Source organism: Mauremys mutica, chromosome 6 (genome assembly GCF_020497125.1).
Source record: "Mauremys mutica isolate MM-2020 ecotype Southern chromosome 6, ASM2049712v1, whole genome shotgun sequence".
NCBI lineage: Eukaryota > Metazoa > Chordata > Testudines > Geoemydidae > Mauremys > Mauremys mutica.
This window is the reverse complement of record NC_059077.1, coordinates 59,024,036-59,050,540: the sequence shown is the minus strand read 5'-3', so window position 1 is coordinate 59,050,540 and position 26,505 is coordinate 59,024,036. Positions and strand designations below refer to the sequence as shown.

Sequence of the window (26,505 nt, the reverse complement as noted above, 5' to 3'; positions counted from 1 at the left end):
GCTATATTATTCACATTATTCACCTTAGGTTAACTTATTCCAGTGACTGCACAAGTTGACTTATTCCAGTGTCTGGGTCAACACGAGAGTTCTCCTGTTGAGTTACCTTATGCTTCTCGTTCCATTGGAGTCAACAGGAGAGCAATCGGCGGTCAATTTAGCCGGTCTTCACTAGACCTGCTAAATCGGCCCCCGGTGGATCAATCGCTGTGTGTTGATCCCCCGGTAAGTCTCCCCCGGGGGAGACAAGCCCCAAGGTGTTCTGATTTCCTCTTCTAAAAATATAGTGCTTACTCAATGTTATGCACTGTTAAACAGTTGCTGTGTGTCATCCCACATGGGGCTGGATTTCAGTGGTGGTTGATGCGATCTAAGTGCAGAGTCTGTATATCTGTTTCAGACCCTGATCTGAAAAGAGCATTCACAAGTACAGAGCCTTATCTGTTTGAAGATAATTACACACATAGGCACCAATCCTACCAATATTTATTTGTGTTTAGCTTTTCACATACACACACACTCACTCTCCCCCCACCCCCGCCTCCCCTCCCCACTCAGGTTAAGTAGTAAGAGCCCATAAAGTTGAGCATATACATAAATCTTTGCAGGATTGAGACCTATATTTGTAAAGAGCTTTGAGAGTCTTCATAGTGAATGATGCAATATAATGTAAAATGCTATATTGCTTGCACAAGAATTCCTTCAAAATCTAAATGGCATGTTTTATTATTTGTAAATTATATGATTATAAATTCTTTTATTTATTTTAAAAAAATAAGGATTGTTTTAAAAATTAATTATATTAAATGTTCTAAATTTAAAATTAAGATTAGGATGTTAAATTTTTCATCATTAGATTTATGATCACGTTAGCTTCTTCTAGCTAGTTGTGTTTGACAGATACAAATTTGCTGATATACTCTGGAATATCATATTGGCTAAAATTCCAGAACAGAAACTAAAAAGTTCTGCTAGAGCCTGTTTGACTAAAAGGAGAATCTCTTTATTAATAACTTATTTCTGTTGTGAATTTCTTGGGTAATAGGAAGTAATTTCCTATTATTCCCAGTATTCCTTAGATGAAAGGATGAGAAGTCATATGGCCCTGGACTGGATTATGAAGGAGCAAGACTCTCCAGGAATTATTTCCCAAGAGTTACAAGTGGCACTGCGAGAGCTGGAGGAAGCCAGGAAAGCTGGACAAGAATTGCGGTTTTACAAAGAAAAGAAAGAAATACTGAGTTTAGCACTAAGTCAGATCTACAGCAACCAAGTTACCTCATCCTCAACTGATGATCAAATGGGCCTGACCCTAAGTGGCTATCACTAGCACAACCCTGCTGCCCTGAAGTAGGATTATAACACTGAACTGTAACCTACTAACCCGTGGTAGTTAGGCTACACATGGAAGTAGCCATTAGTCACTTTCATTTGTTGTTTTGTGTATTCACTAGAGGAGCTGAAGAAATCACATTTTTGAAAGAAAATGTTTTTCAGCTTCAGCTCAACCCCAAAACACTATCCTTTGGTCTATTAAGTGATATATGAATGGTATATTAAAGCTAACTTGAATGGGAAATTGCTGCAGAAAACTTTGTACTGATCAACACTGTCCTTCACTAATATGCACCAGTCGTCTTTCTCACCAAGAGAACTTAGTACAGAGATGAGGAAAATATTTGGTCACAGGGTTCATACAGACCTAATCAGAAAAGCTAGAGATTACTACTACTAGGTGAAGGACTATAGTTTATGCATAGGGGCTTATTATGCCTACAAACTCTTTTACACCATTCTGGTTTCCTATTGACAATGCAAGCAAATAGTATTGCTGAAGTCCATGTAGTTTATTTTCTCAATGTTACTGTAGGAAGATTCTTCCAGTGGCACAAACTGTAAAAAATAATTTATAAACAGCTTTTCTGCAAAAGCCTCACTGCATTTACAACTGCAAACCAGTACAAGACTTTTGACCGTATATGTCTAATGGTAGTTTGGGTACCAGAGCAGTGACACTATGGCAACACAGGCTTCGGCTCATGCTACCTGAGTAGAGTTCTGGATGGGCTTGTACAGCCTGTGCTGAAGCCCATGCTGCCACAGCTTCAATGCTCTGGTACCAGAACTAGTTAAGATATGTCTACCTGTGATTGCAGTATAGACCGACCTTAGGTGTCTTAAATTTTACACTTTTATTATTGCAAAAATGCAAGCAAAGAAAAGCCAGCAAATATTAGAGTGGAATGACTTACTTATACTATGTAAAACGTAGTGTGAATAATTGTCAGGTGTTAGAGTATTATTATAAATACCAGTAGCTTATTTTGTAATAATGTTTTTAAAATCTACAACTAAATATTTAACCACCAAAAGCCTGATTCTGTAGTCCTTTCTCAAGCAAAATCAGCTGACTGGGAGTTTTTTCAATTAATTGAACTAACTTAAATTAGTATTTTTCTTGTGTAAGAAGTGCAGGTCCAATCTAGTACTCCCACTGTTATGAAGATATGGCCATTAATACTTTTAAATGTCAGTATTTCAATGTAGAGAAATGAATACTTTGAAACAAAACTGCCTCATTCTTTTACCATCCAAAGTAAAGTTAGGGTCCAGGAAGGTAGCCACCTGTGAAGCGAAAGAGGAAATCAGGAATTGTGCAACAAGAATGATAGAACGGCTGCTGGAAAGCTATTCACCTTACTAGTGGTGATGGAAGCATGGTGAAGTAAAACATAGCTTGTCAAGATTCTTTTCTCTGCAGATAAGATGTCAATTGTCTTCAGGCTTTTTTGTGCAGTGACTGTATCTTAGTCTGTTTGTACAGGGTCTAATACAGTTGGGATCTGTTCTCAGATGGCCTCTAGGAACTACCATAATATACACAATAAATGAAAAAAAATTAGCAAATATTTGTCAGGTTTCCAAGATTTCTGGTAGAAGTTATTTAGTAAGGAGCAGTTTCTTCTGGCAAGAAAATAAATTTTCTCTTAATTTTGCTCATTGTACTAGGAGCTTCCACAAGACTAGAAAAGAAAACAGCTTCTTCAAAAGCAGCAGCAGCTGGGATTGAAGTCTGTGCTGGGTAGCACCAAGCTGCTTTTAAGTGCTTGTAGTTCTCACTTTTTGCCGACTGAAAGAATCCTCACATGAAAGCATTTGTTGAGAAAGCAGAAATCCATCATACAGCAAATTTGCTATATTAAGTTGAGAAACATATACCAAGGCCATTCAAATTCTCAGGCAGTATAATCTTGCCAATTATGTCATTAAAACAAATATTAGATAATGGAAAATTATGAATTTTTAATTTATCTGACTCAGCATGAGAGAGACTGAGTGGTGGTTGCTCTCTCTCAGAACAAATTCAATTGTAATTAATGAAGCACTAACATCTAATAGTTTGCTTGGACTACTTTGGAAAAAATAGCCTTCATTCAGGCTGTGTTTTCAAAACGTGATTCATGGAGTACAATGAATTTTATACAGCATCAGTAAACAGTACATGCTCTATTTTGCATTTGATAAACAATTGTTATCTACCTGTATCATCCCTATCTATCAGTGTCACAAAGTATTTAAACAACTGCTTGTAAATGGCAAAGTGTTGGAATAACTTAGTTTTTATATTTGTTTATTTAGATGATGAAATAAACAGTCCTACTGGACACTTAAAATGGACTAATAATTTGATTTTTCTTCAACAGAATTTAATTTCTTACCTTTCTTTCAATTATGTGAGCTGTTATCTGCCCATAGATAAATCAAAGTAAAGCCGAATTAAAAATCACTAGCCACCAAATCCTGGATCCCAGATGATCTGCTGTGCTAGTGTTAAGTAATTTAATCAGGTAGCTGCCTTAAGCCTAACACAGCATGCTGCTCAAGAGAAAAATTGATGCCGACTACTTTCACACTTCTATTGCCCTCCTGTTCCGTTTCAGTTGTGTTTCTTCCACTAACCTGAACTCTGGGAGGGGCTGATGAAGCTCAAGCACCTTGTCGGCTCAGGTCCCATACTCCATGCTGTTTCTCCTGGTAGTAGCCACCACTGCCAGAACCATAATTCTAGAAAATAATGCAGTCTTTCCAACTCCCCTTCAGGTGGGCTCTTTGTTCTGTAGCCCAAATTACTGCTGTTGCAACTGTATACAAAATAGTTTGTCTTTACAGACTAAAATGGTTAGTACCTCCATAGACCATACAATGGGTAGAGTCTGGATACATAATTTCTCTCTACTCCTCGTTATATTTCCAACCTTCCCTTCGTCTTACACTCAGAAGATGTGTGATCAGCCATAACTTCTGGAAATAGATGATGTATTGAGAGACAGCTTAGTGTAGAGCCTTCCAGCATTTATCTATTGCAACCTAGTGATTTGCCAGATGTTATGGAGCTATAGTCATCTTACTGTGTAACCAGTGAGTTCTTTCCAGGGGCCTTTTTTAAGTAAACAAAGCTCAAACATTTATGGAAGTCTACTGCTGCCCCAGTGAGCTGGGAAGGAAGGAAGTTGTAGGAGCTGTGACAAGTTGCCCTCTTTGCTCTAGTGCTTGAACTCTTTACAAACATAAGGAAGCATATCTTTCAGCTTCGTCCCTCACACAGGGATAAAAATTTAGCGGACAATTTAATTCCCTGACTAGAATGGATTCTGTCTTGTTCATTCAGAAGTAATGACAAATAATTGTTTGTTAAATAGATAAGAGAGAGAACAAAAAAACACCCTACCATTCTTTATTTACATTTCTTTATATTGGAATATTCCTATTGGCAGACTTGTCATATGCATTGGCAAACCTATTTGACAGGACTGCAACCAGGCTAACATTTTCTCTCATTTTTTACCAGTCATTTGTAAAAAGCCAGGGTTCCTTCGCTTGCACACCATTAAAAAGAGGCTTAAGGAGGCTCCGTCTCGCCACATGAGCCACTTCATCCCAAGCGTTGCTGTTCTCACACACATTAAATGTTGGGTTTGCAGGATCCAAAATGAACGGCCTGAGAGGAAAAATAAGAATCAATATGAACATCGATACCAAGAGGTGAGATCTAGCAATTTACTAAGACCCAACTGTAGCTCTGATGTAAGTAGGTAACCAACCAAAATCTAGTCCAATAGTATTGGAAAGCAGCACTTTGTAGTAAGATTAAAAAAGCTGATTTTTCAAAAATGTCAGAAGGTCAAGACATATATAGTGCTTGAAAGTAGACAGACATCATGTTTTGCTTTATATAGTCTATCACTACTATTTTATTCTCCTTAACAGGGACTTGTACCACTTCTTTCTTACTCCTCCTTCTCTGAAGTAATAAATTAAACCCCTCAACAGATGTGCTGACTGTCTTTGTGACATAAGAAAGCAAAGAAAGGGGGGAACTTGATAATACACAGGACATAAGGCTAAAAGCTGGAGGAGTTTGACCTTTTCACTCTTCAATCCCTTCTGCTTTTAGAATCACATAGCATCATCTGTTTTCTCTGGTCATGTTAGTTACATTTCCCCATGAGTCTGTCCCTTTAAATTAGTATGTAACCCATAGGTACTCTTACTCCATGATTATTTCTTTAAAGTTTTAAATATGTCATAAACAGTAGAACTATTGATGCAGGATTATTCACATGAACTTTATATTACAATTTAAAACAGAATCTAGTCTCCTTATATTAAAGTAGTAGTAAGATTGCACAGAATACAAAAAGACAGAAAATGCCAAGTTACATTTGAATGAGCTTCCTTAATTTTGCGCCTCGTATACATATACATTACAATACAGTCTTTCGTTAATTACATGATCACATTCTAAAATGATACAATATCAACATACAACTTTTAGACCCATGTGGCATCTGATAGTACAGTCTTGTACTATCTTGTGTTCCAATCAAGCAGAGCCCATGCAAGCTGTTTATATGAAAGATGCTTAGTAACTGCACCTACAAGCAATACTACAGATAACATATATAAGGGAGAGTAATGGTGGAAAATTTGCTGCCATATTTATAGACCACCTTTGTTTGCAGCATAGTTAACTGCTTAATGCTTGGAACTGCACCTCTGGAAGGCTGTAATATTGGTTGAAAGGAACATACATATGGGTATTAACAAAACTATTAAAATACATACCGTAGAGAGAAGAGAATACAACATATAAAAAAAAAGTCTTGTCAAGTCAATCCAGAGAGATGGTATCATATGGTAGTACTGTTAGTGCAAGTATAAAACTCAAAACTATAATAAAATGCTACAAAACATATATATGTAAGGCTGTATAAAATGTATTCTATAACATATTAAACTGAGGTTATGTAATCAAGTAATTAAAGATTAACATACATGCAAGAGCACATAATTGTTATTTGTTCCCTGAGCACTTAGAAGCCCTAAGCAGGATGCCCTGGAGCTGTACAATCACCGAACAATGAAATCTTAAACTGTCTCATTTCCTGATTTATTTACTTATTTAATCATGGAATCTCCATGTTCTCTTAATACATTTTTGACATGGAATTTCCTAGGATCCTTTTTTTTTTATAGTTATTACTACTATTATTTTTTTGTGTTATGGTAGCACCTAGGAGCCCCAGTAATGGACCAGGACCCTATTGTGCTAGCTGCTGCACATAAAGTAAAAGTAAAAACAAAAAGCAGCTTCAGTCTGGCAGGACTGTGGATCTCTGCTAGCTTGCCAGAAATTGACAAAAGCATTCGTAAGTTCCATAATTTGGAACACATTTTCTAGATATCGCAGTAATGCCCTGTCTTATACATAGGCCTGGCAGAATTCAATTTTGTATATAATTTTGACAGATAATCTATGTTTATTTAAGCATTTATGTAGATTATCATCAATTTAATTTTCATAGTTTGATGAAATTATGGGGAGGAGTTCAGACAATTATTTAATGACAACAGACCATAAGATTCCAAAAGTTATGAAGTTTGTTTTAAACTGTCAATTTCACATGTCAAAACATACAAAGTAAATATTCTTAAATCAAACTCTAATAAGTTCTCAAGCAGCATGTTCTTTGTCTATCTGTAATTTTTTATTATCATGTCGTTTTGTGTATGTACAGTGAAATTGATACTTACTAACATCTACTGATAAAAACAGAATCCTTTCAAACCTACTTATGTCTTTGGAGGACTTCCAGAAAAGACCCTTCTCCTGACAATTGGAGCAGTGGAGCACCTCACGCCACATAGCCTATGGGGCAGATGGAAGCATTTTTCTTCCCTCGTGTATCTGCCCATCAACTAGTTACAGAAGATTTGCCCTTTAATGTTTAGCCCCTTGTGCAGGCGATATGCACTGGGGTAAATTTCACTTCCTACTATTCCTCTAGCTAGAATAGTAAAGGGAGTGCCCCTCAGTAAATAGGTTTTGATACAAACTGTGGAGGCATTGTGTGTCTCTTTAAAGAACGTTAGTAATCTCTTAATGGAAAGTTGCATTGCCTCCCAGGAGTTATGGGGCCTCCTTTTCCCCAGGAACTACTGAGGACAGAAGCAGAATTCAGCAGCTGCAGCTATGCCTGTCGGGTGGTATATTTACATTAAGATGACAGTAGATATTTTGTCATATAGTTACCTGGTTTGCTTCTGGAATGCCTTTTTGAAAATTGTAGAGTTTGGGCTGTAGTGTTTGTGCCAAACAATGCACATTTCTGGGTATCTAACCAGAAGCATCAGGATAGCTCTCATTCCCTGAATCAGGCTGAAAAAGACTGGCTTCCCTGCCAGCTGCCAGATGGAGATTGTGATGAGCTCTATAGCATAGGAAGAAGGAAGCCTGCGAAACCTAAATACACCAAATACAGACTTAGCACATCACAAAGTCTACACAGGAAACTTACAAACAAAATGCTAGTAAAAACAAACACTAACAAGCAGCAAACGTCAGCTTTGTACTTTCACGGTGTTTGTTATCCATTGCAAACATTATGCTGTTGTCCCCAGTCAGGGCCTTGGGCACTGAAAAGTTTATTTTATTCTGCATAATAAAGAAAATTGATCAGTAAAAAGGAGAGCAGCAGCTTTGTGGTTAAATTACAAATGTGTCCAGATCAGGTACAGAATGCATCAAGAATATGCCATACGTTCTGCTGTGCAAGCTGAGCCATGCATGCCAGAAGTCACAAGCTCTATGGCTCAATAGCTGAAACAATAAGCTCATGGTGCCAAAGAAAGAATTGGAACCATTTACGACCATCACAAATGCCTCTGATTACTTTGTAGCATTGGGTGAGGAGAAGAAAAGAGACAGACCATACACCACCAAAAGTGAGGTGGCTTCCATTTAAGGCCTTGATTCTGCTCCTATTGAAGTAGAGGGCAAAACTCTCATTTGACTTCAACTGGTGCAAAAATTAGGCTCAGAGGGAATATCTGCACTGCAATAAACCAATGCAATGAAGAATCAGTCACTAGCAAACCAATATTTTCCTCTCAACATCAAGGAGGGGTCATTCACTCATCGGCCAGTCTTGAAACATAGGTCTTTGCCATATCTATAATCTAGTAGCTCATCTGCTCCGTCCCCCAGCTAGTACAGGGAGGTAAAGCAAACAGCACCAGTGTAATTCATGATTTTTTCATATCACACCACCACTGTCACTTCCTCAGCCGCACAGCAAGATGCACAGAATCCTTCACTTACACATTAGCTTTATTCAGCATACAAAATTTACCCTCAGCACCACTTGAAACCAGACACCCCTCCAGTACTGCAGGAAAATGCTAAATGCCCTTCCTGCACCAGTGAGAACTATTGCAATTGGCAGAGAGGGAAAGCATATTTAGTTCCTTTGGAGAAGGAAACTTTAGTTTCCACTTGGGACTTCATCAGAGCTCTGCCAGAGAAGGCTAATAGGGAAGCACCCCAAATCACCCCAAGTCACACTACCACTATGGGCAGCGCTGGCCATTTTTTGTGCAAAAAGTAGACTGGCTGCAGGGCCATTGTAGTCCCCTCCCTTTTCGTGGAATTTTTGCTGCTGGCGCTGTTTTTCTGGTGCAAATCCTGAAGTGAATCTGGCCCATCTGAAAACAGCTAAAGAGGAAAGAGCTGAAATCAGTGATGAGTCAGCAAATTTGCAGTTCAGGATTAGTGTGAACAATCATCCCAAGAAGTGAGGATGATTGTGTTCACGTCAGAAATAGAATGTGAAAAATCTATCACGTGGTGCTTCAGCCATAGTTTGTAAGTGCAAAGGCAGAAGAAGTGAACAAAAGAAAATGTAAAGTAACCAACTTTTTGAAGCCACGCAGTAGTTTTGCTTCAGATATAGATGGCCAGACACCAAAACCCAGATCCAAACCACCCCACACGTTAGGACAGTTTGAATCCAGATCCAAACTTTGCATATCAAGCCCATCTCTAGATTCAGGTTCAGGTTTGGTTTTGCTTTTGCTTTTTTAAGTACAGGAGCTTCTTATTTTACCAATCGATCATGTGTCCGTGGGGATCAATATTAATAACAGTTATCTGCTAGTTACCTGCTAAATTTGTATTAGTTGCTTAGAAAATAAATTTATGCTAAATTTGGTAAAAGACATTTAGTCCTGTGCCCAAGTTTGTGTAGGTCACTTCACATCAGAGATTTTCTAGTTCTCAAACATGTCTGGTGTAACCCCTCAGAGTATACCTGCCTCAGGCATTTTGTTGGAAGAAATTATGGTTGCAAGGATTCTTCAGTTCATCATCAGAAGGACTCAGAAGCCAGGGGATATATAGTAAGAGGGGATCACACAGCTCAGAAGAGGAAAACAGGAGCATGTAGACGACCATGTTGCTGTTACTTTTTTTAAAAAAAGATACATAGAGGCACATACCCCTACATCTAACTGCTCTGAAAGGGGGTGGAGCAAGAAAAACATGGGATTCTAGAAATCACATGCTACAGATAGGGTGTCTATACAGATAGTGAGTCACAAAAGTAGTTTCTTAAATAGTTTAAATGGCCATTAGTGCTTGTCCTTCCTGAATAGATGAGAAAGCAGTGATAAGCTAAACAGAGGAGACAGAGAACCACATGAAGGTCACATAGCAGGCAGAGCACAACAGACACTTTGTTCCTTTTATGGCTCCCACTTCTGTAGTATCTGGTGTGTCACAAACATTAATGAATTTATCCTCTCAAGATCCCTGTAACCTGAAGAAGTATTATTGTTATAGCCCTATTTCATAGATAGGAACTGAAGCACAGAAAGATTAACTGACTTGCCCAACGTCACACAGGAAGACTAAAGCAGAACTGAAAATTGAAGAGAGATCTCCTGAGTTCCAATCCAGTGTGTTATCTACAAACCCATTCTTCCTTCACTTTACTCTCCAGAATGTATGTTCCACCTACATATTAGGTTAATTTTTCAGAACAGTAATTCAGAATTAATAAATAAACAGAAGTTACTTATTGTAAAAGGCTCTGTTTATTCAGCTGATTTGTTTCACACATTTTTAACAGTGTGTGCCAGATTTCTACTCTGTTTGGTTTGGAAAGGTTTGAAAAGTCCAGCGAGTCATGCATTTGCAGAAACTCGTCTGTCAGCTGTACAGGTGGAGGGTCCTTTATCCCAATCAACAGTGAGTCACTTTAATTGGAAAAAGAGAATGCCAAGCCAATATATTAATAGCATTAGCACAGCTGTGCAGTATTTTCTCTTCCTCTCCATTCCCCCCATCCCTTCTTGCTCGAGGGCACTGTCTAACTGGATCACATTCTAGTTCAGTTATAAAACAGCCATTAAGATGTAGTGAAGAAGCATAATACACACATTATGTAAAATCCATTATACAGTACTCACTGTTGTTCATTCTTCAAAAAACATAAGGATGTTAAAAGGAAAAGAGGCTCAAGTGTTAGTTACATACTTATTTTGTGCTGTTGGTTTAGCAAATGAAGTCCTGAACCAGTGCTTAACCAAACGAATCAGGTCCTTCACCTTCATGGTAGATGCCTTGATAAACTCAACCTGGTACTGCAGCAAGGACATTGAGTACAGCTGGATTTCATCAGTGTCATTGCAGAGATAGATCTTGTGGTAAAAGCTCTGTTTAAAACCTGTTAACACAAAGAAAAGGATAAGACTGCATTCCCTAATATTTTACTTTTTTGTTTTAAATAGTGAGGCTTCGTAACAGCTATAAAATCCTGTTAGATATCGCACAAGTCCATAATATTAACAACCCCACTTCATGTCCAGACTAAATTTATTCCAAGTTTGGTGGCATGCAAAAACATGCAAGATCCAGTAATGTTATTAGGAGAATATTATGTTTATCAAACAGATTTAATCTGCTATGCAAGAGATTATCCAAAAAACTGCTAGGTTTGTGTGGGTTTTTTCCCCCCTCTCCCTCTCCTCCCATCTCTCCCTATATTTATTTATTTTCTGGCTGATAGCTGTTATACATTCTGCATATGCATACATGGACACACACACACATGATTAAAATAATGTTCCCCTATTAGGAAAGTTCCTGATTTGGGCAACCCCGTTTTAGTTTGTTCCACAATCTCTGTGGAAAAAGGAAAATTATAATCATGATTTTTTAAAGTTAAAAATTGGGGCCAAATTTTTTTAAATAAACGTTACTGAATATACAAAAATGTTTGTATGATGCACACACAGTTATTCGGACTGCATGTGAACAGTTAGTTGTGACTAATTAAGTATTTGCATGTTTTTCATAAATTCAGAGATTCCCAGGCCAGTATTGAATATTGTGATCTTCATATCTCACTTCCTGTACAACGCAGGCCACAGAACTTCCCCAAAATAATTTCTAATGCATCTCTCTAAGAAAAACATCCAATCTTGATTCAGAAATGGACAGTGATGGAAATTCAACCATAACCCTTGGTAAATTGTTCCAATGGTTAATTACTCTGGTTGTTGAAATTTACACCCTATTTCCAGTCTGAATCTGTCTGGCTTCAACTTCCAGCCATTGGACTGTGTTACACCTTTCTCTGCTAGACTGAGGAGCCTATTACTAAATATTTGTTCCCTATGTAGATACTTACAGACTGTAATCAAGTCACCCCTTAACTGACCCTTTATTGAGCTAAATACACGGAGCTCTGAGTCTGTCACTATAAGGCAGGCTTTCCAATCCTTTAATCAGTCTCTGAACTGCCTCCAATTTATCAACATCCTTCTTGAATTGTGGGCACCAGAACTGGATGCAGTATTCCAGCAGCAGTCACACCAGTGCTAAATAAATATAGTGGTAAAATAACTTCTCTATTCCTATGAAAGATTCCCCTGTTTATACATTCCAGGATAGCATTAACTCTTTTGGCAACAGCATAAAACTGGAAACTCATGTTCAGCCAATTATCCGCCCCCACCCCCAAATCTTTTTCAGAGTCACTGCTTCCAGGGATAGAGTCCCCCATTCTGTAAGTATGGCCTATAGTCTTTGTTACCAGATGTTTACATTTGGTCATATGAAAACACATATTTGTCTGCACACCGTTTCAGAGCGATCTGGATCGCTTGGTAATCAGTGACCTATATACATACCTGATTTATGTGTGCAACTGCAGATATTACACACACAGGGTATGTGTACACTGCAGCTGGAGGTATGCCTGTAGCACATGTATGCATACTCTCCTTAGCTTTGTTCAACTAGCTCATTAAAAATAGCAGAGAAGCCATAGCACACAGGCGATGGAAAAATGGGACCAGATCACAAGCCCACCCAGGATGCTGAATGGCAAGCTTGTGCTGTTGCAGCTTCATTCCTATTATTAGTAAGCTAGCTCACACCTTTATGCCAAATGAAGATCCAATGATTCTCATGCATCTAAAGTTGTTAAGAGATATGAAGTATACCTAGAAATACATTATGGAATGGAATCCATTAACTAAGTACAGTAAGAATTGCACAAATAAGACATTGCATCTGAATACCTAGTTTATAGATGTTTGCTGGTTCCTGCATAGAGAGTGCATGTGTGTGTTTGTGTATGTATGTATGGGAAGGCGCTTGGAGTTTAAAAGCATCACAGTCATTAGCAAGTAGTGAGGCAAAAGTGCCATTTCCCTCAAAATTCGGTAACAGATTATAATCTACTGAGAATACTATAACCATCAAAACTAAAATAGATCTACAGCCTGGATTCACAAGGCATAGCTGGAATATTATGCAATTTATACAGCTATATGATGGGTATAAATGGTCACGAGTAATCATTCCCTGATCAAGAAAGTTTCTCCCCAAAGGAAAACATTCATCCCCTACCTGTTGATGGTGCAGGCCCCAGCATGTCATAGCAAGGCATGATATCAAACGAGTGACCATGGTGATTCTTATAGCATTTGAAATGAAACCGTAAGGATGACTGGTTCCTTTTCTCCATCATTATCCTAAAACAAACCTTAGTTAAAAAATATTACTGAACAGTAATACTGGGGGAAGGAAGGGTTCAACGGTTTCCAATCTTTCTACTGTGTAGTAAGGATGGAGGAAGGTGGCTGGAAAGTCTCCTTTCTCAGAAATAAAAGAATATATCAGTCAGTTCGCTATTTACAAAAGGCCACACAGACATCTCAGGGCCAAATTAACCACCAGTGTAAATGGATTAAACACTACTGAAGTCAGCAAACTCGTGCTTGTTTACACCAGTGGCCAGTGTGGCCCTTCATATTTCTTTTATAAAGCTAGTAATTTATAAACATCTCATAGCAATACATTTACTGACGTGTATAAAATGCAAAACCTCACATTAATAGGAAATGAAGGTCAATTTCTCAAACTAGCCAGTAGTGTAAGTGGCTTTGTCATATTCTTGCTTCTCGCTGCTGGGTGGTAAAAATAAGAGGAAATACAAAGAAGACAGAGTACACCACCTGTCCATTAAACTCCCTCTGGAACACTCCTGTACCAGTATCCACTTCCTGGACACCATGACCAACTTCAACAATGGAACTCTACAGAGAGCTACATACAAAAAAAATCCAGCAATCATCACATCTGCCTTCATAGATCCAGTAATCAAGCCAAGAAATCTGTTCTCTACAGCCAGGCTCTCAGATACCACAGAACGTACTCGGAGGAGAAAATCCAGGATATACATCTTAACACACTCAAACCCACCTTCACCATACCCTGAAAGAACTTGATTCAATACAGAAATAAAACCACCTCTGACTGCATGCCCTTAGTTGTCACCGAACACCCCACACTGGAACCTATATGGGATATCATCAAACAACTACAACCCATACTCAATGGGGACCCCATCTTGAAAGAATTATTTTCCTGACCCTCCTCTTCTGGCCTTCAAACAACCCTGCAGCCTCTCCAAGCTCATCATCAGAAGCAAGATCCCCACAGACCAGCACACTCCAACTCAAAGTGGCACCAGACTCTGCCAGAACAACAGATGCAAAACCTGCACACATATCTTCACTGCTACAATGATCAATACCCCCTCCCCAACAGACCTTTCAAGATCCAAAGATCCTACACATGTGGTGTACCTCATTCAGTGCACTAAATATCCCAACAGCAACTATGTGGGTGAAATCAATCACTACACTCTTGAATGAAATCTCACAGGAAAATATCAGACTAAAACACCATATTACCCATGAATGAACACTTTTCACAAAGGGATCACTCCATATTGGACTTAGTCCTCATCCTCAAAGGAAACCTGCACAATACTTTCAAAAGGTGAGCCTGGGAGCTTAAATTCATAACTTTATTCAGTCCATGACTTTTAGTATCTGGCAGAGACACTGGATTATGGCTTATTACAACAATCTGTAACACACTAACAACTGCTTTCTACCCCCGCCCTTCCTTTCCTCCTTATGACTGGATAAGTCATAGGCTATTTAACACATATTTCAAGGGACCATTCATTATGAACTACTTATGCTAAATGATCTGTTCCACCTTGTATTTAGCTGTGACACTCTGAGGCTAAGGGCTTGTGTACACTGGCACTTTACAGACACTCCCCAGAGCTCAGCAAATTTCAGCTCTGGTAGCTACAACCCTCGTGGAGGTGGTTTTTTTAATGGCAGTGCTTTAATATTGCCAGTGTAGACTAGCCCTATATGTTTACACTACAAAGCTTACAGTGGCACAGATCTCTCATGTAGCCACACTATTCTGACAAGTGAGAGCTCTCCCATCTACATAATTAAACCACCCCCAAAGAGTGGTGATAGCTATGTCAGTGGGAGACGCTCTCCTACCAACATAGCACTTTTTTACACCCCGAGTGACTTAAATTTTGCCGACATAAGTGGTAGTGTAGACATGGCCTAAGTTTTCCAGACCTGAAGAAGTGCTCTGTGAAACCTCGAAAGCTTGTCTCTCTCACCAACAGAAGTTGATCCAATAAAATATGTTACCGCATCCACCTTCACACTCGAATATCCTGGGAGTGACATGGCTACCACAACACTGCATACAGAGTACAACCCTGTAACCTGAGCACTGGTTATACTTAATGGATCAGGCTGGAAAAAAAAAATCAAGCAAACAGAAGAAACAAGGAAACTCAAAAGTTAAAGTTTCTATAATATTGCACTTCCTGCACACTGGATGACATAAGGACATAAGAACAGCCATACTGGGTCAGACCAAAGGTCCATCTAGCCCAGTATCCTGTCTTCCGACAGTGGCCAATGCCAGGTGTCCCAGAGGGAATGAACAGAACAGGTAATCAAGTGATCCATCCCCTGTCACCCATTCCCAGCTTCTGGCAAACAGAGGCTAGGGACACCATCCCTGCCCATCCCGGCTAATAGACATTCATGGATCCTATCCTCCATGAATTTATCTAGTTCTTTTTTGAACCTTGTTATAGTCTTGGCTTTACTACATCCTCCAGCAAACAGTTCCACAGGTTGACTGTACGTTGTGTGAAGAAATACTCCCTTTTGTTTGTTTTAAACCTGCTATCTATTTACTCTACCTTATTTACTCTCTCCACACTAATCATGATTTTATAGACTTCTATCATATCCCCCTAAGTCCTCTCTTTTTCAAGGTGAAAAGTCTCAGGCTTATTTATCTCTCCTCATATGGAAGCTGTTGCACACCCCTAGTCATTTTTGTTACCCTTTCCTGAACCTTTTCCAATTCCAATAGATCTTTTTTGAGATGGGGCAACCACATCTGCACGCATTCAAGAAGTGGGCACACCGTGGATTTATATAGATGCAATATGGTATTTTCTGTCTTATTAACTATCCCTTTCTTAACAATTCCCAACATTCTGTTCACTTTTTTGACTGCTGCTGCACATTGAGTGGATGTTTTCAGAAAACTATCCACAATGACTAAGATCTTTCTTGAGTGGTAACAGCTAATTTAGACCCCATCATTTTATATGTATAATTGGGATTATGTTTTCCAATGTGCATTACTTTGCATTTATCAACATTGAATTTTATTTGCCATTTTGTTGCCCAGTCATCCAGTTTTGTGAGATCCTTTTTTAGCTCTTCACAGACTGCTTGGGACTTAACTATCTTGAGTAGTTTTGTATCATCTGCAAATTTGGCCACCTCACTGTTTACCCCTTTTTCCAGATAACATAAACCAATATCAGAGGAAAATAGGAATAAAAATCGTATAGCCCTGATTCAACAAAGCACTTAAGCACATGCTTAACTTTAAGCACAAGATTTTCATAGACTCAGATTTTTAGGTCAGAAGATACCATTATAATCATTCTAGTCTGACCTCACATGGACTTCAATAGGATTTAAGCAAGTGCTTTAGTGAAAGCACTTGCTGAAAAAGGGCCATGGCCTTTTTATTCCTGTGTTCCTTTATATTATTGGTTTATTTTGTTAGATATATGTGCAATGTTGCAGAGTAAGTGTGGCTGTAGAACCCATAACTTTTGCATTAATATATACAAATATTCAGATGAGGCTGGTAAGTTGTCCGACACTTCCCAGTAGAAGACCCTGTTTCCTGTTGCTTATAACTTTGCCAAATGATAATAGTTTAGGCTGAAATTTTCCATGCCAGTTGTCTCCCTCAGGCTGAATCTTTTTGGAAAGTTTCAGCCAAAATGGTTCAGCCATTTCAACAAACAAGGACAGGGAAAATATGTTCTGCAATTTTAAAAAATAATCTGGTGATTTTTTCTAGCTCCCCTGTGCTTTTAAAACAGGGACTTGAAATTTGGCAGAGGTGACCTTTGTGTCAGGTATGTGCCTTTTCCTGTTCCTGAGAAAATCTGCTCAAATTTGCCCAAGTTTACACCTTTGAAAAAAAAATTTCCATTTGCACATGCTCAGTAAATTCTTGCTAAAGTTTAGCAGCTAAAGTTTCTGAAGATTGCATCCTCACAGAGACTTCTGCAGTCTCTCACAGTTCCTAGTGCTGACCACACTATGCACATGCCATCTCTACAAAGCGGCTGAGTAAGCTCCAGCCCAGGACTACATGGTCTCACTGCGACTTTCTTTGCAATCGCAGCTCCCAACCAGCATGGATCAGGGTGGAGATGGGCACCAGAACAGAGCAGGAAGCCTCTCTCTCCTGTGCTCCTGCTGGCACCCTGTAGTGTTGAGGAGGAAACCATCTGACTAATGCTGTGGGGATAAAAGGCAGATTGGGGGGCAGGGATACAACTAGACTGGGACAAGGAGCCTGGTGAAGATGGGACTGGAGTGGGGAAAGAAAAGGGAAACTGTTACTGGAAGTTGTGAAGGACAGGAACTGGTTGGGTAAAGAGGAGGGGAGATAGATCTGACAAGCAGCCAAGGGGCAGAACCGGGATTAGCTGAGGAGGGAAGCAACTGGAACAAGGAGCCAGGGAAGGAGTGAGGGATAAAGAGGGAAACAGAGTGAATGAAGATCCTGAGGACCGACAGACTGTGTGTGTGAAATCACTGGAGGCTGGTGGAGAGACAGATCAGATGAGGAGCTGGGAGGTGGGAACCGGGACTGGCTGGATAAAGAGACTGGGACTCAGATCAGGGGCCTGAAGATGGAGACTATTGGCTGGGCAAAGAGACTGGGATGAGAAGCCTGAGGAAAGGAGATGGGGTAGGTCAGAAAAGTAGGAATGGGACTGAGATGAAGATAGGTGACCACGTGCCCCAATTTTATAGGGACAGTCCTGAGTTTTGGATCTTTTGCTTATATAGGCTCCTATTACCGCCCCCCCACGCCATCCCGATTTTTCACATTTGCTGTCTGGTCACCATAGATGAGGAGACAATGGTAGGAAAGAGACAGAACTGGGATGTGAACAGGTTGGAAGGGAAAAGCCAGAAGAGGTTAAGTTTTGGGGAAGAACAGACAGTCTGACTATTAGAGAACAATCCCCTCTCCTGTGACTATTAGAGAACAATGGAACCCAAGTTTCCAGAGTCTCACCACTCCTCTGCGGTCAGCAAATATCTGTGAAATTCACTGGCAAAATGTGTGTCCCCTAGCCCCCTCTCGTACTAGTCCACCCAGAAAGGCTATTAACCTACTACTGCTACCAGTTATTCCGTTAGTTAAAGTGGCAGAAGCCTGTGTGGTTGGACCTGCTGATGTCAATAAGACGCCACATTAAAAAGTTTTTAAAAAGAAAACTGAAAAAAAATGCTAAGTAATTATACACAAAAACTATGATAAAAGAACATTATTCAATTGCAAAGTCAAGCAGTGCAAAGTCCACTGGAATCTGTACGGGGACCACGAAACATATTCCACATAGGTTACCCACAGCCATGGTAACAACTGCAGGTCCCTTCTGTTTGGGATGGATTCAAACCACTGACTCAGAGCTAAAAACCTCTATATTTTATTGCTCATCCCCTGTCACCCAGTTCTCCCTAAATCATAGACCTCAATTCTCCCCTCTAATTTGTCCCACCACAATCTCAGTGCCTCCTCCCCAGAGAGAGTATTTATATGAAGTTTCTGGAGTGACACTGGGTTGGAATAAAATTAAATATAAAAACAGGTTGGTTTAAAACAGGATCCCAAATGTGTTTTATCGTGATTCTTATAGGAAACAAAACCCATGTGCATTTTGGGTTGGATGGGACTTCTACTAGAGAAAAAAAATATTTAGGGGACACTCTTTGGCTTTCATGCTAAAACAATTCTTTACTGGCGATATCACCACATCTCTTTCCACAACCTCAAAATCCCACAGCCTGGGAGTACACAATACACCCTGTGCCTGCTCAGTAGACAAGAGTCCCCTGAAAACCAGGTCTGCTGCCTCCATGTATCCTCCACACACACCATGGATCACCAGGTGTCATGATTAGCCAAAGCAGAAAGATACGTAGTATTTGTTTGCACTGTGGCTAGAGCACGTGTAGTCTCTAGACAAGTTCATTGAGATGAGAGAGGAGCACAGTACTTCATATTATAGATGAACAGTCTGTATGGAGTCCCATTTAGTTGCTTTCATTCATGCTAGAGAAGCTAGAGGGTGAAGGTGCAAAGTGGGAGAAAATGATGAATCATTAAGGCTTGACAAGATGGTGTGATCTACCTTATAAATCTCTAATGGGAATTTTACCTATGTCTGTATTGGGATGCACACCATTGTGTCTAGTTTTCTAGTTTGATTTTATCCACTTTATTTTCTGATTTTGCTGTGCTCTGTGAAGTAGGCAGTCTGTGGGGGAGGATCACATCTGAGATGCCTGTGTAACATCTGGAGCAAGTAAAAGCCCTAATACTAGCTAAACATAGAAAATACACACAACCATCGTGATCCAAACCTGCTGGCCCACGAAGATTTCTTCAGTCTTTTTCCAAGATCATCTATAACTTCTGGCAGTTTCTTTTTGCAGTCTTCTAGATTTTCAAAGGCTTCACTAAATAGCACTATATCAACATCAGACCAGCCTTGTGTATCAGTTCCTTTTATATACGAGCCTCCCTGTTATGCAAGAGATGCCAGAAAGATGATTAGCACTTGATTTTTTTCTGTAAACAGGACATTTTTGCAATGTTGGTAAAGCAGGCTTTAGATGCCTTCTGTATTTCTTAGACTGTCTTGTCTACCTACTTGCAAGTAGTTTATAGTTTACATGTTACTAAGGTGAGATGCAAGATGGGCCTGATCCCTGGGTCTTTCAAATGGACTTTGGATCAGGCACTTTATTAGTAACAGGATTCACAGTATCATTGGTGGTATCTACTATAGGAATGGAATTGGGTTCAATATCCAAATCACAAGGGCAAATCAAGTTTTCTTCACTGGGTGTTGAATATGGTTTAACCCAGTTTATGCCAGTATTCAAATTGTAGTCAACCATGTGGGGGAAAGTGGGGGACAGAGGAGAAAGGCAGTAAGAGCCTTTTTGAAATTTGGTGTCAAAACAGTTTATTTTCTAATGCAGAAGTACTTATTAGTAACTAACAGATTCTCAACCTGTTGATCACTCTCTTGATTTTGTTAAATACATTTTAAACTAGAGCATATCTATCAATACACATCTAGAGTTCTGCTTGATGCAATCACTGTAGTAAGAGCATAGGGCCCAACTAGGCAACCCCTACTCATGCTAATGAGTACATCCTCATGTATTTGGTATTAAGAGCCTTCTTACAATAATGCAACAGCCACACTGCAGGTAGGGGTGTTTATAATCAGTTAGGAATCTCAGGTCAGTTCTTAGCAGACAGTTGTCTGCAACAAAAATCCAGCACCAATTTCTTAGTAAACAGGCTTCATATGGAATGGGCATGGAAGTCGAATTGCCCTCTCACCCCTAAAAATGGTTCCTTCAGAACGAAGTTGATGTACAGTGACAGGGAGTTATGGGGAAGTTGATACGGCTATTATCTGTTCTACATCAGTCCTGTGAGGATATTCAGTCTCTAGGGATGTCACTTTAGGACCTCTGGAGAACTAAATGAGCCAGTAATTTGCCTTAAAAAAAGTTTAAAAAAACACTAAAAAAGGTGTTTTCCTCCTGCTGATAATACCTCATCTTAATTAGCCTCTTACAGTTGGTATAGCTACTTGCACCTTTTCATGTTCTCTGTATTATATATTATATCTTCTTACTATATGTTCCATTCTATGCATCTGATGAAGTGGGCTGTAGCCCACGAAAGCTTATGCTCAAATAAATGTGTTCATCTCTAAGGTGCCACAAGTACTCCGCTTCTTTTAAAAAAAAATGTGTACATCCAGATTTACACAATTATTATAATTGGTCTAAAAGAGCAATTACAGCTAGAGGAAAGATTATCATCATAGGCTCAACTCATATTTAGATGCCAGAAACTAAATGCTAGTCTTTTAAAAAGGTTAAATCCTCAGACAATATGGTGGATCTAAATAATGCTACAGGTCAGACCTGAATCTAACCCAAAAGGAAATTCACTGTTTATGAGATGACTCCCTCAAGAGGAGCTTGTGGTACAGATACATACGGGCTGCAACACCTTGACAAGTGAAGGAAATGCTATTTTGTTGAACCACAATAAAAAGAGGAAATGTTTACCTTGATTAGCCGAGCTATTGGTAATGGGAAGCATTCCTTGATCAAATTAATAATTGCCTCAATTTCTGTTGCACAGGCAATGCTTGCAGGGCCTGGAACGGGTCGAAGCTTTTCTTCTACAAATCTCTTTAGTTCTGTTGGATTTTTATAATCCAAGATATTATCAGGTGAAAATCCAGTGGCCATTTGAGCTGCACAGAAAGAAAATTGAAGTCTGATCACTAATTTGCTTGAAAAGGGCTTGTTAAGAAGCTCTCATTTCATGGTAATTTCAAACTGAGTAAAATTCATCTCCAGAACAGATATGATTGTAACATAATAACAATGCTATAAATTCCTTGCTTCCTTTTAATCAGCTGTGGCAGACAGCTAGTACTCAACACCCAAGGACCCACAAGTGATGTGGTATTAAGTAAAAAATCATTAGTATAATGCCTCAAAACCTGACATTTTATTTCCACTACACTGTCTCAAATTCTGCCCCTTCCTTTTTATCTTCACTGCTAAAACCCTAGCACACACCTTTTCTCTCTCTCAACTACTACAAATTCCTCATTCCCAGATTATCTGCTTCCCCTTCTCCAGTTTACCCCAAATACCAGAGTTAAAATCTTCCTCCACACCCACTACATCAAGCTGTGGCTTTTTATGATCTCCTTCAGGCCTATCCCTAGCTGCAGATTAGAGACAGTAGCCTCCCAGTACCAGGAGACTAGGAACACATTGGGAGAGGCGAAGAGTTTTATTGGCCCTCTTGAAGAGGCACCTGCTGAAAACAGCTATGGAGATTCTTGCACAGATTCTCCAAGTGCAGTGAGGGCATGTGGGAGAAGTTCCTTTTGGAAGGATACAGCTCCTGGTGAGGGCAAGAAAAAATGTGAAGGTGGCCAACCACCTGGAGCTCCTAAAACAGGATTCTCCAAGGACAAAGGGTCCCATACTCCTGTTAATTTGCTTTCCCTACTGTGTTATTGCAGGGTTGCAAGATCAGAAGGTAGGTGGAATTCTGTGGTGGGGTTTTAAAAAGGGGCCTTAGAATTCCTCATCATGGGTAAAGGACACTGTCAGATAATTTGAAGTTATTATCTACTCTTCCAGAATTTGTAAGGGAAAAGAAAGCTGGTGAAGTGAGATCTGGTTTAGTGACAGGACCTCTGACAGGGCCCTTTAACAATTTGAAGATTTCATAACTGGGGGGGGGGGTGCCAAGAAAGTCTGGACTGATTCATCATTTGACCTATTCATGGGAGGGTTTGAATAACAAACTCATTGACTTGCAGAATTGCTCAGTAAAGTAGCCATCTTTTAATCACCTTGTCTGTTGTGGTAAACAGACTCACAAAAATGTAGACAGAGAAATGAGAAAGGGGTGATGGTTTTGAGCACTGAAGTATCATGTGCTTGCCCAGGACTGTTCCACCGACAAAGGGCATTTGTTGGACATCTGTTATGGCATTTTTATCCTGGGCATTCAACTATGACAGGAGAGGTATTTGTGTGAGTGGTTGGCTTGGTGAGATGCCAAGCAAGCAGCTGCTAGTGGCATCTGATGGTAGTGTGGTTTTTACAGGTAGGAAAATTCAGGCCAGCTTTGGCTGAGAGAGTTTGGAGCGGGAAATAGTCATGTCCAGGACTAATTTGTTGTAACAAGGGGACAGCCATAAAGATAGTTATATCTACTGGTGAAGACTGCTGGGAGCTCAGCCTAGGGGCTGCTCCAATCTTCTTTATGGGACTCAAATTTTTGGTTTTATGGTCATGCCTATCGCCCACATCTTTAGTGGGCCAGATGGTTTTCAGATGACCTGAAGCAATGATTTTATAACCTTTGGGTCAGCAAACAGTGATTGGCTCAAACAGCAGCTCATTTCTGTAGCAGCTGGCCCATTACTGTAAGAATTACACATTCCACTTCTATGTTTGGTTACTGTGTGCAGGGGCGGCTCTACCTATTTGGCCGCCCCAAGCAGTCATGCGCGGGAGGCGCCCCGGAGCCACGGGAGCAGCGGACCTCCCGCGGGCATGACTGGGTCCGCTGCTCCCGCCCACCTGCCGCCCCCCGGGGAAAGGGCCGCCCCACACGCGTGCTTGCCGCGCTGGGGTCTGGAGCCGGCCCTGACTGTGTGGTTGTTATTTAATAGAACTGAAGCTTGTATGCCAAAAAAATGTGTTTGGTTGTAGGGTGGTTTTCCTGAGGGTGCCTTTCCTAAAGGCCTCGAATAAACCCCCCCACACACACACTTTCCACATGTGTGTGAAGAATTCTACAAACTGATCAAGCACTAAGAGAATTCCAAGTGAGCTTCATTGCCAGAGAAGTACAAAATGTGGATGAGGACAATAGCACAAGCTATTTCTTATCCATATCCCTCTCCAACATTTAAAATAACAAGCCTGATGGCTAAGGGAGGGTTGGGTAAGTCAGGGTCGTGTCAGTGAACACAAACTAATAATGATGTCGATTTTCAATACACTTTCTGTTCTGTAGCTTCTGGTGTAGATTCATTTACTGGTGGAACATTGGGCCATCTCTCTTTATTTATACCAAAAATGTTAATGCCCAGCTGTCAAATATAAAGGGAAGGGTAACAACCCTTATGTATGCAGTAACATAAAATTCCTCCTGGCCAAAGGTACAGAATCCCCTTACCTATAAGGGGTTAATCAGTTCAATTAACCTAGATAGTCTCAAAGCAAGGAGGTATTATATTTCATAACTGCAAAATGAGGAGATTCATTGTAACCTTCACCACAAGTCCTCACCAGACACACGAGTTGTATCTAGTTGGTTACCAGTAACTACAATTACCAGTGTGAGTGTCCCATCCTACGTATCCTCCGCTCCTACCAACTACAGTGGGTGTTGAGAACAATCAGTTTTGCTGGGTAAGGGTGATTAAATTTCCTTGACCATTTATCATCTTGGGAGTGATCTCACCAGTGAAAGCGTTTGATACTTATGGTATTTAGCAGCCCTTGCTGCTCCTTCCCTAATGGCCAGTGCACTCTAGCAGAACTTCCTGTCTGTTGTGAGCAGCAGTGATACCTCTTTTGCTGGCTGTGAAGTGATGATCTTGTTTCTCATGGTGTTCCCTGCTGTGGATTGTTCCAAACTTCCTTGGGCACATCCTGCAGGAGGTAGACATTTCTATGGCCACAAATTTTGCTTCCCTCTTTGAAGGCATGTCCCAGAAACACCCTTGTCTTTCAGCAGTCATCCTTTCATGGTTGGCCTGTTAAAAGGAAGATGGGGCACACCATACATAGAAGTAAGTTGGATATGGAAAAAGGAGGCTGGTTAATACAGTGAATTGGAGGTACCTCCAGAAGCTCATCTCAAGATAAACCTCAACATTTTTAAAGCACACTACACAGGGAAAGAAGATGGGCTACATCCATAAAGCAGATATAATAAAAAAAATAGAAACCGCTCCAACAATTCCATTTTTTAGAAGTCCACCTTGAAGCTTTCCATGATTTACAATAAAATTTATATAGGAATTATTTGAGACACTATACTTAGAATAGGAAAGAACAGTGGTAACTATGTGGTATCTGCAGGGGATGTGGACTTTTCATTGGTGACTTCTGTAACTATAGCAGCAGTGAAATAAAGCCACCACCATGGCAGCAAGCAGTAGTCAATTGGACCACAGCACAGTGCCACATTTCCTTCCACATATAGGAACTTGATGGTCCAAATAAGAAAAGTATTCATGAGATTAAGAGCAAACCACCCAAAGGAATTATTTTCTAAGAAATGTCTTCTGATAAAATCTGTACTTTACTGTTTGCAGTAGGAGCTTCCATAAGCACCAGAGCATGTACTCTCCCATGCTATGTCTGAGCCAGACAGGACTTTAGTCAATCCATGGAGGTTCCTTTGATTTTCTTTATAGTTTTATATAAAACTAATCAAGGTTTCCTTGGCAGGGGTGGCACTGTATTATAATGTAACAAACTAAATGGCTGTTGCTTTTAGATTGGGTGTGAAACACCTACAGACAGACCATACTTGGAATGCACTGAGCACAGAAATTAGAGATAAAATCTGTTGGGTTATATTATCTATCCACATGCTATGACAGGATTTTCACCTATACTGCACTGAGATGTTCAGATACGTATATTCACTATGTATATATAATGTAAGCCATTTTTCAATTACAAGATGTACTTTCTGTTCCAATGTAAATGTCTCTATTGAATGAAAAGTAAATACAAACTGAACATACAAAAGGAAGAGCAGAGACTGGGAATAATAAAATCTGTGTTGTGAGAAAGAGACAGAATCAGAGCTCTCAAACAGCCTTACCACTTCATGGTCCTGAAGTGTTTCTCTCAAAACTTCCCTACCACATTTTTCACAGTGAACTTTTCCAAGATGTTTTGCTCGTAAATGATACCTCAAGGCGGTGCGGCTGACAAAATCATTCCCACATTGCTCACAGTTGTAGGATTTTAGAGACCCCATCCTTTATAAAAAGAAATAAAAGTAAGAGGCTTCACTCCAGAGGGGCACAGAATGATTTTATACACTTGAAAAACAGTATAAGCCTCTGAACAGAGCTGTGGTTAAGATCGTGATTCAAAATATATTGCACAGATATTTGTAGTATTTATCAAAATTGTTTCAAAACTTGTTTAGTCAAACTTTAGTGTAATCAAATGCTGTTAAAGTTAGTGATATATTAATAATAGCTTCTATTGTACAAAGGAAAAGAGGAGAACACTCCTGAATTACCTACCTAAACATTTTCTGAAGAATAAGCTGTACAGAAGCCCTGGTTTCTTTCCATTACTTTTCTTTTTCATGCATACCCATTCAAAAAGGAGTGTATCACATTGAAAGAACTTTACTGGTACAGGCCCCTGTCAAAGAAGATTCCTTTTACTTTTGCAAAAAAGGTACTTTCGCTTCATGGCAAGTGTGTTTATTTCTTCGTTTCCCAGTTACCTCCATGTGAACAGGCTGAAAGCCTTTCTGCACCACGCCCCAGATGCAGAGAATTGTGGGACTTGTAGTTTACATGTCACCAG

General features: G+C 39.8%; 2 protein-coding genes across 12 annotated transcripts in view; one reads left to right on the top strand and one right to left on the bottom strand.

The window, feature by feature from the left end:
• The window catches only part of LIX1 (limb and CNS expressed 1), a 49,523-nt gene extending 47,778 nt beyond the window's left edge, over positions 1 to 1,745 (top strand). Inside the window, exon 6 of the mRNA XM_045021996.1 lies at positions 1,046 to 1,745. Coding sequence (XP_044877931.1) covers positions 1,046 to 1,330 — 285 coding nt within the window. The 3' untranslated portion in view covers positions 1,331 to 1,745. The remainder of the gene's footprint in view (positions 1 to 1,045) is intronic.
• A 2,996-nt stretch (positions 1,746 to 4,741) lies between these two features.
• LOC123372365 (2'-5'-oligoadenylate synthase 1-like) overlaps positions 4,742 to 26,505 on the bottom strand; it is a 38,588-nt gene continuing 16,824 nt past the window's right edge. For 5 of the 11 annotated variants that reach the window (XM_045020410.1, XM_045020409.1, XM_045020411.1 and 2 more), the window contains 9 exons: positions 26,214 to 26,337; positions 25,781 to 25,940; positions 24,512 to 24,698; positions 21,466 to 21,656; positions 19,729 to 19,889; positions 13,259 to 13,383; positions 10,877 to 11,066; positions 7,595 to 7,804; positions 4,742 to 4,999 (listed from right to left, as the gene is read on the bottom strand). In XM_045020410.1, the coding sequence (XP_044876345.1) occupies positions 4,843 to 4,999; positions 7,595 to 7,804; positions 10,877 to 11,066; positions 13,259 to 13,383; positions 19,729 to 19,889; positions 21,466 to 21,656; positions 24,512 to 24,698; positions 25,781 to 25,940; positions 26,214 to 26,221 (1,389 nt within the window). In that variant the 5' untranslated portion in view covers positions 26,222 to 26,337 and the 3' untranslated portion in view covers positions 4,742 to 4,842. Of the gene's footprint in view, positions 5,000 to 7,594; positions 7,805 to 10,876; positions 11,067 to 13,258; positions 13,384 to 19,728; positions 19,890 to 21,465; positions 21,657 to 24,511; positions 24,699 to 25,780; positions 25,941 to 26,213; positions 26,338 to 26,505 lie in introns of those variants that run through there. The other 6 variants (XR_006580242.1, XM_045020415.1, XM_045020412.1 and 3 more) reach the window with 6 other exon arrangements.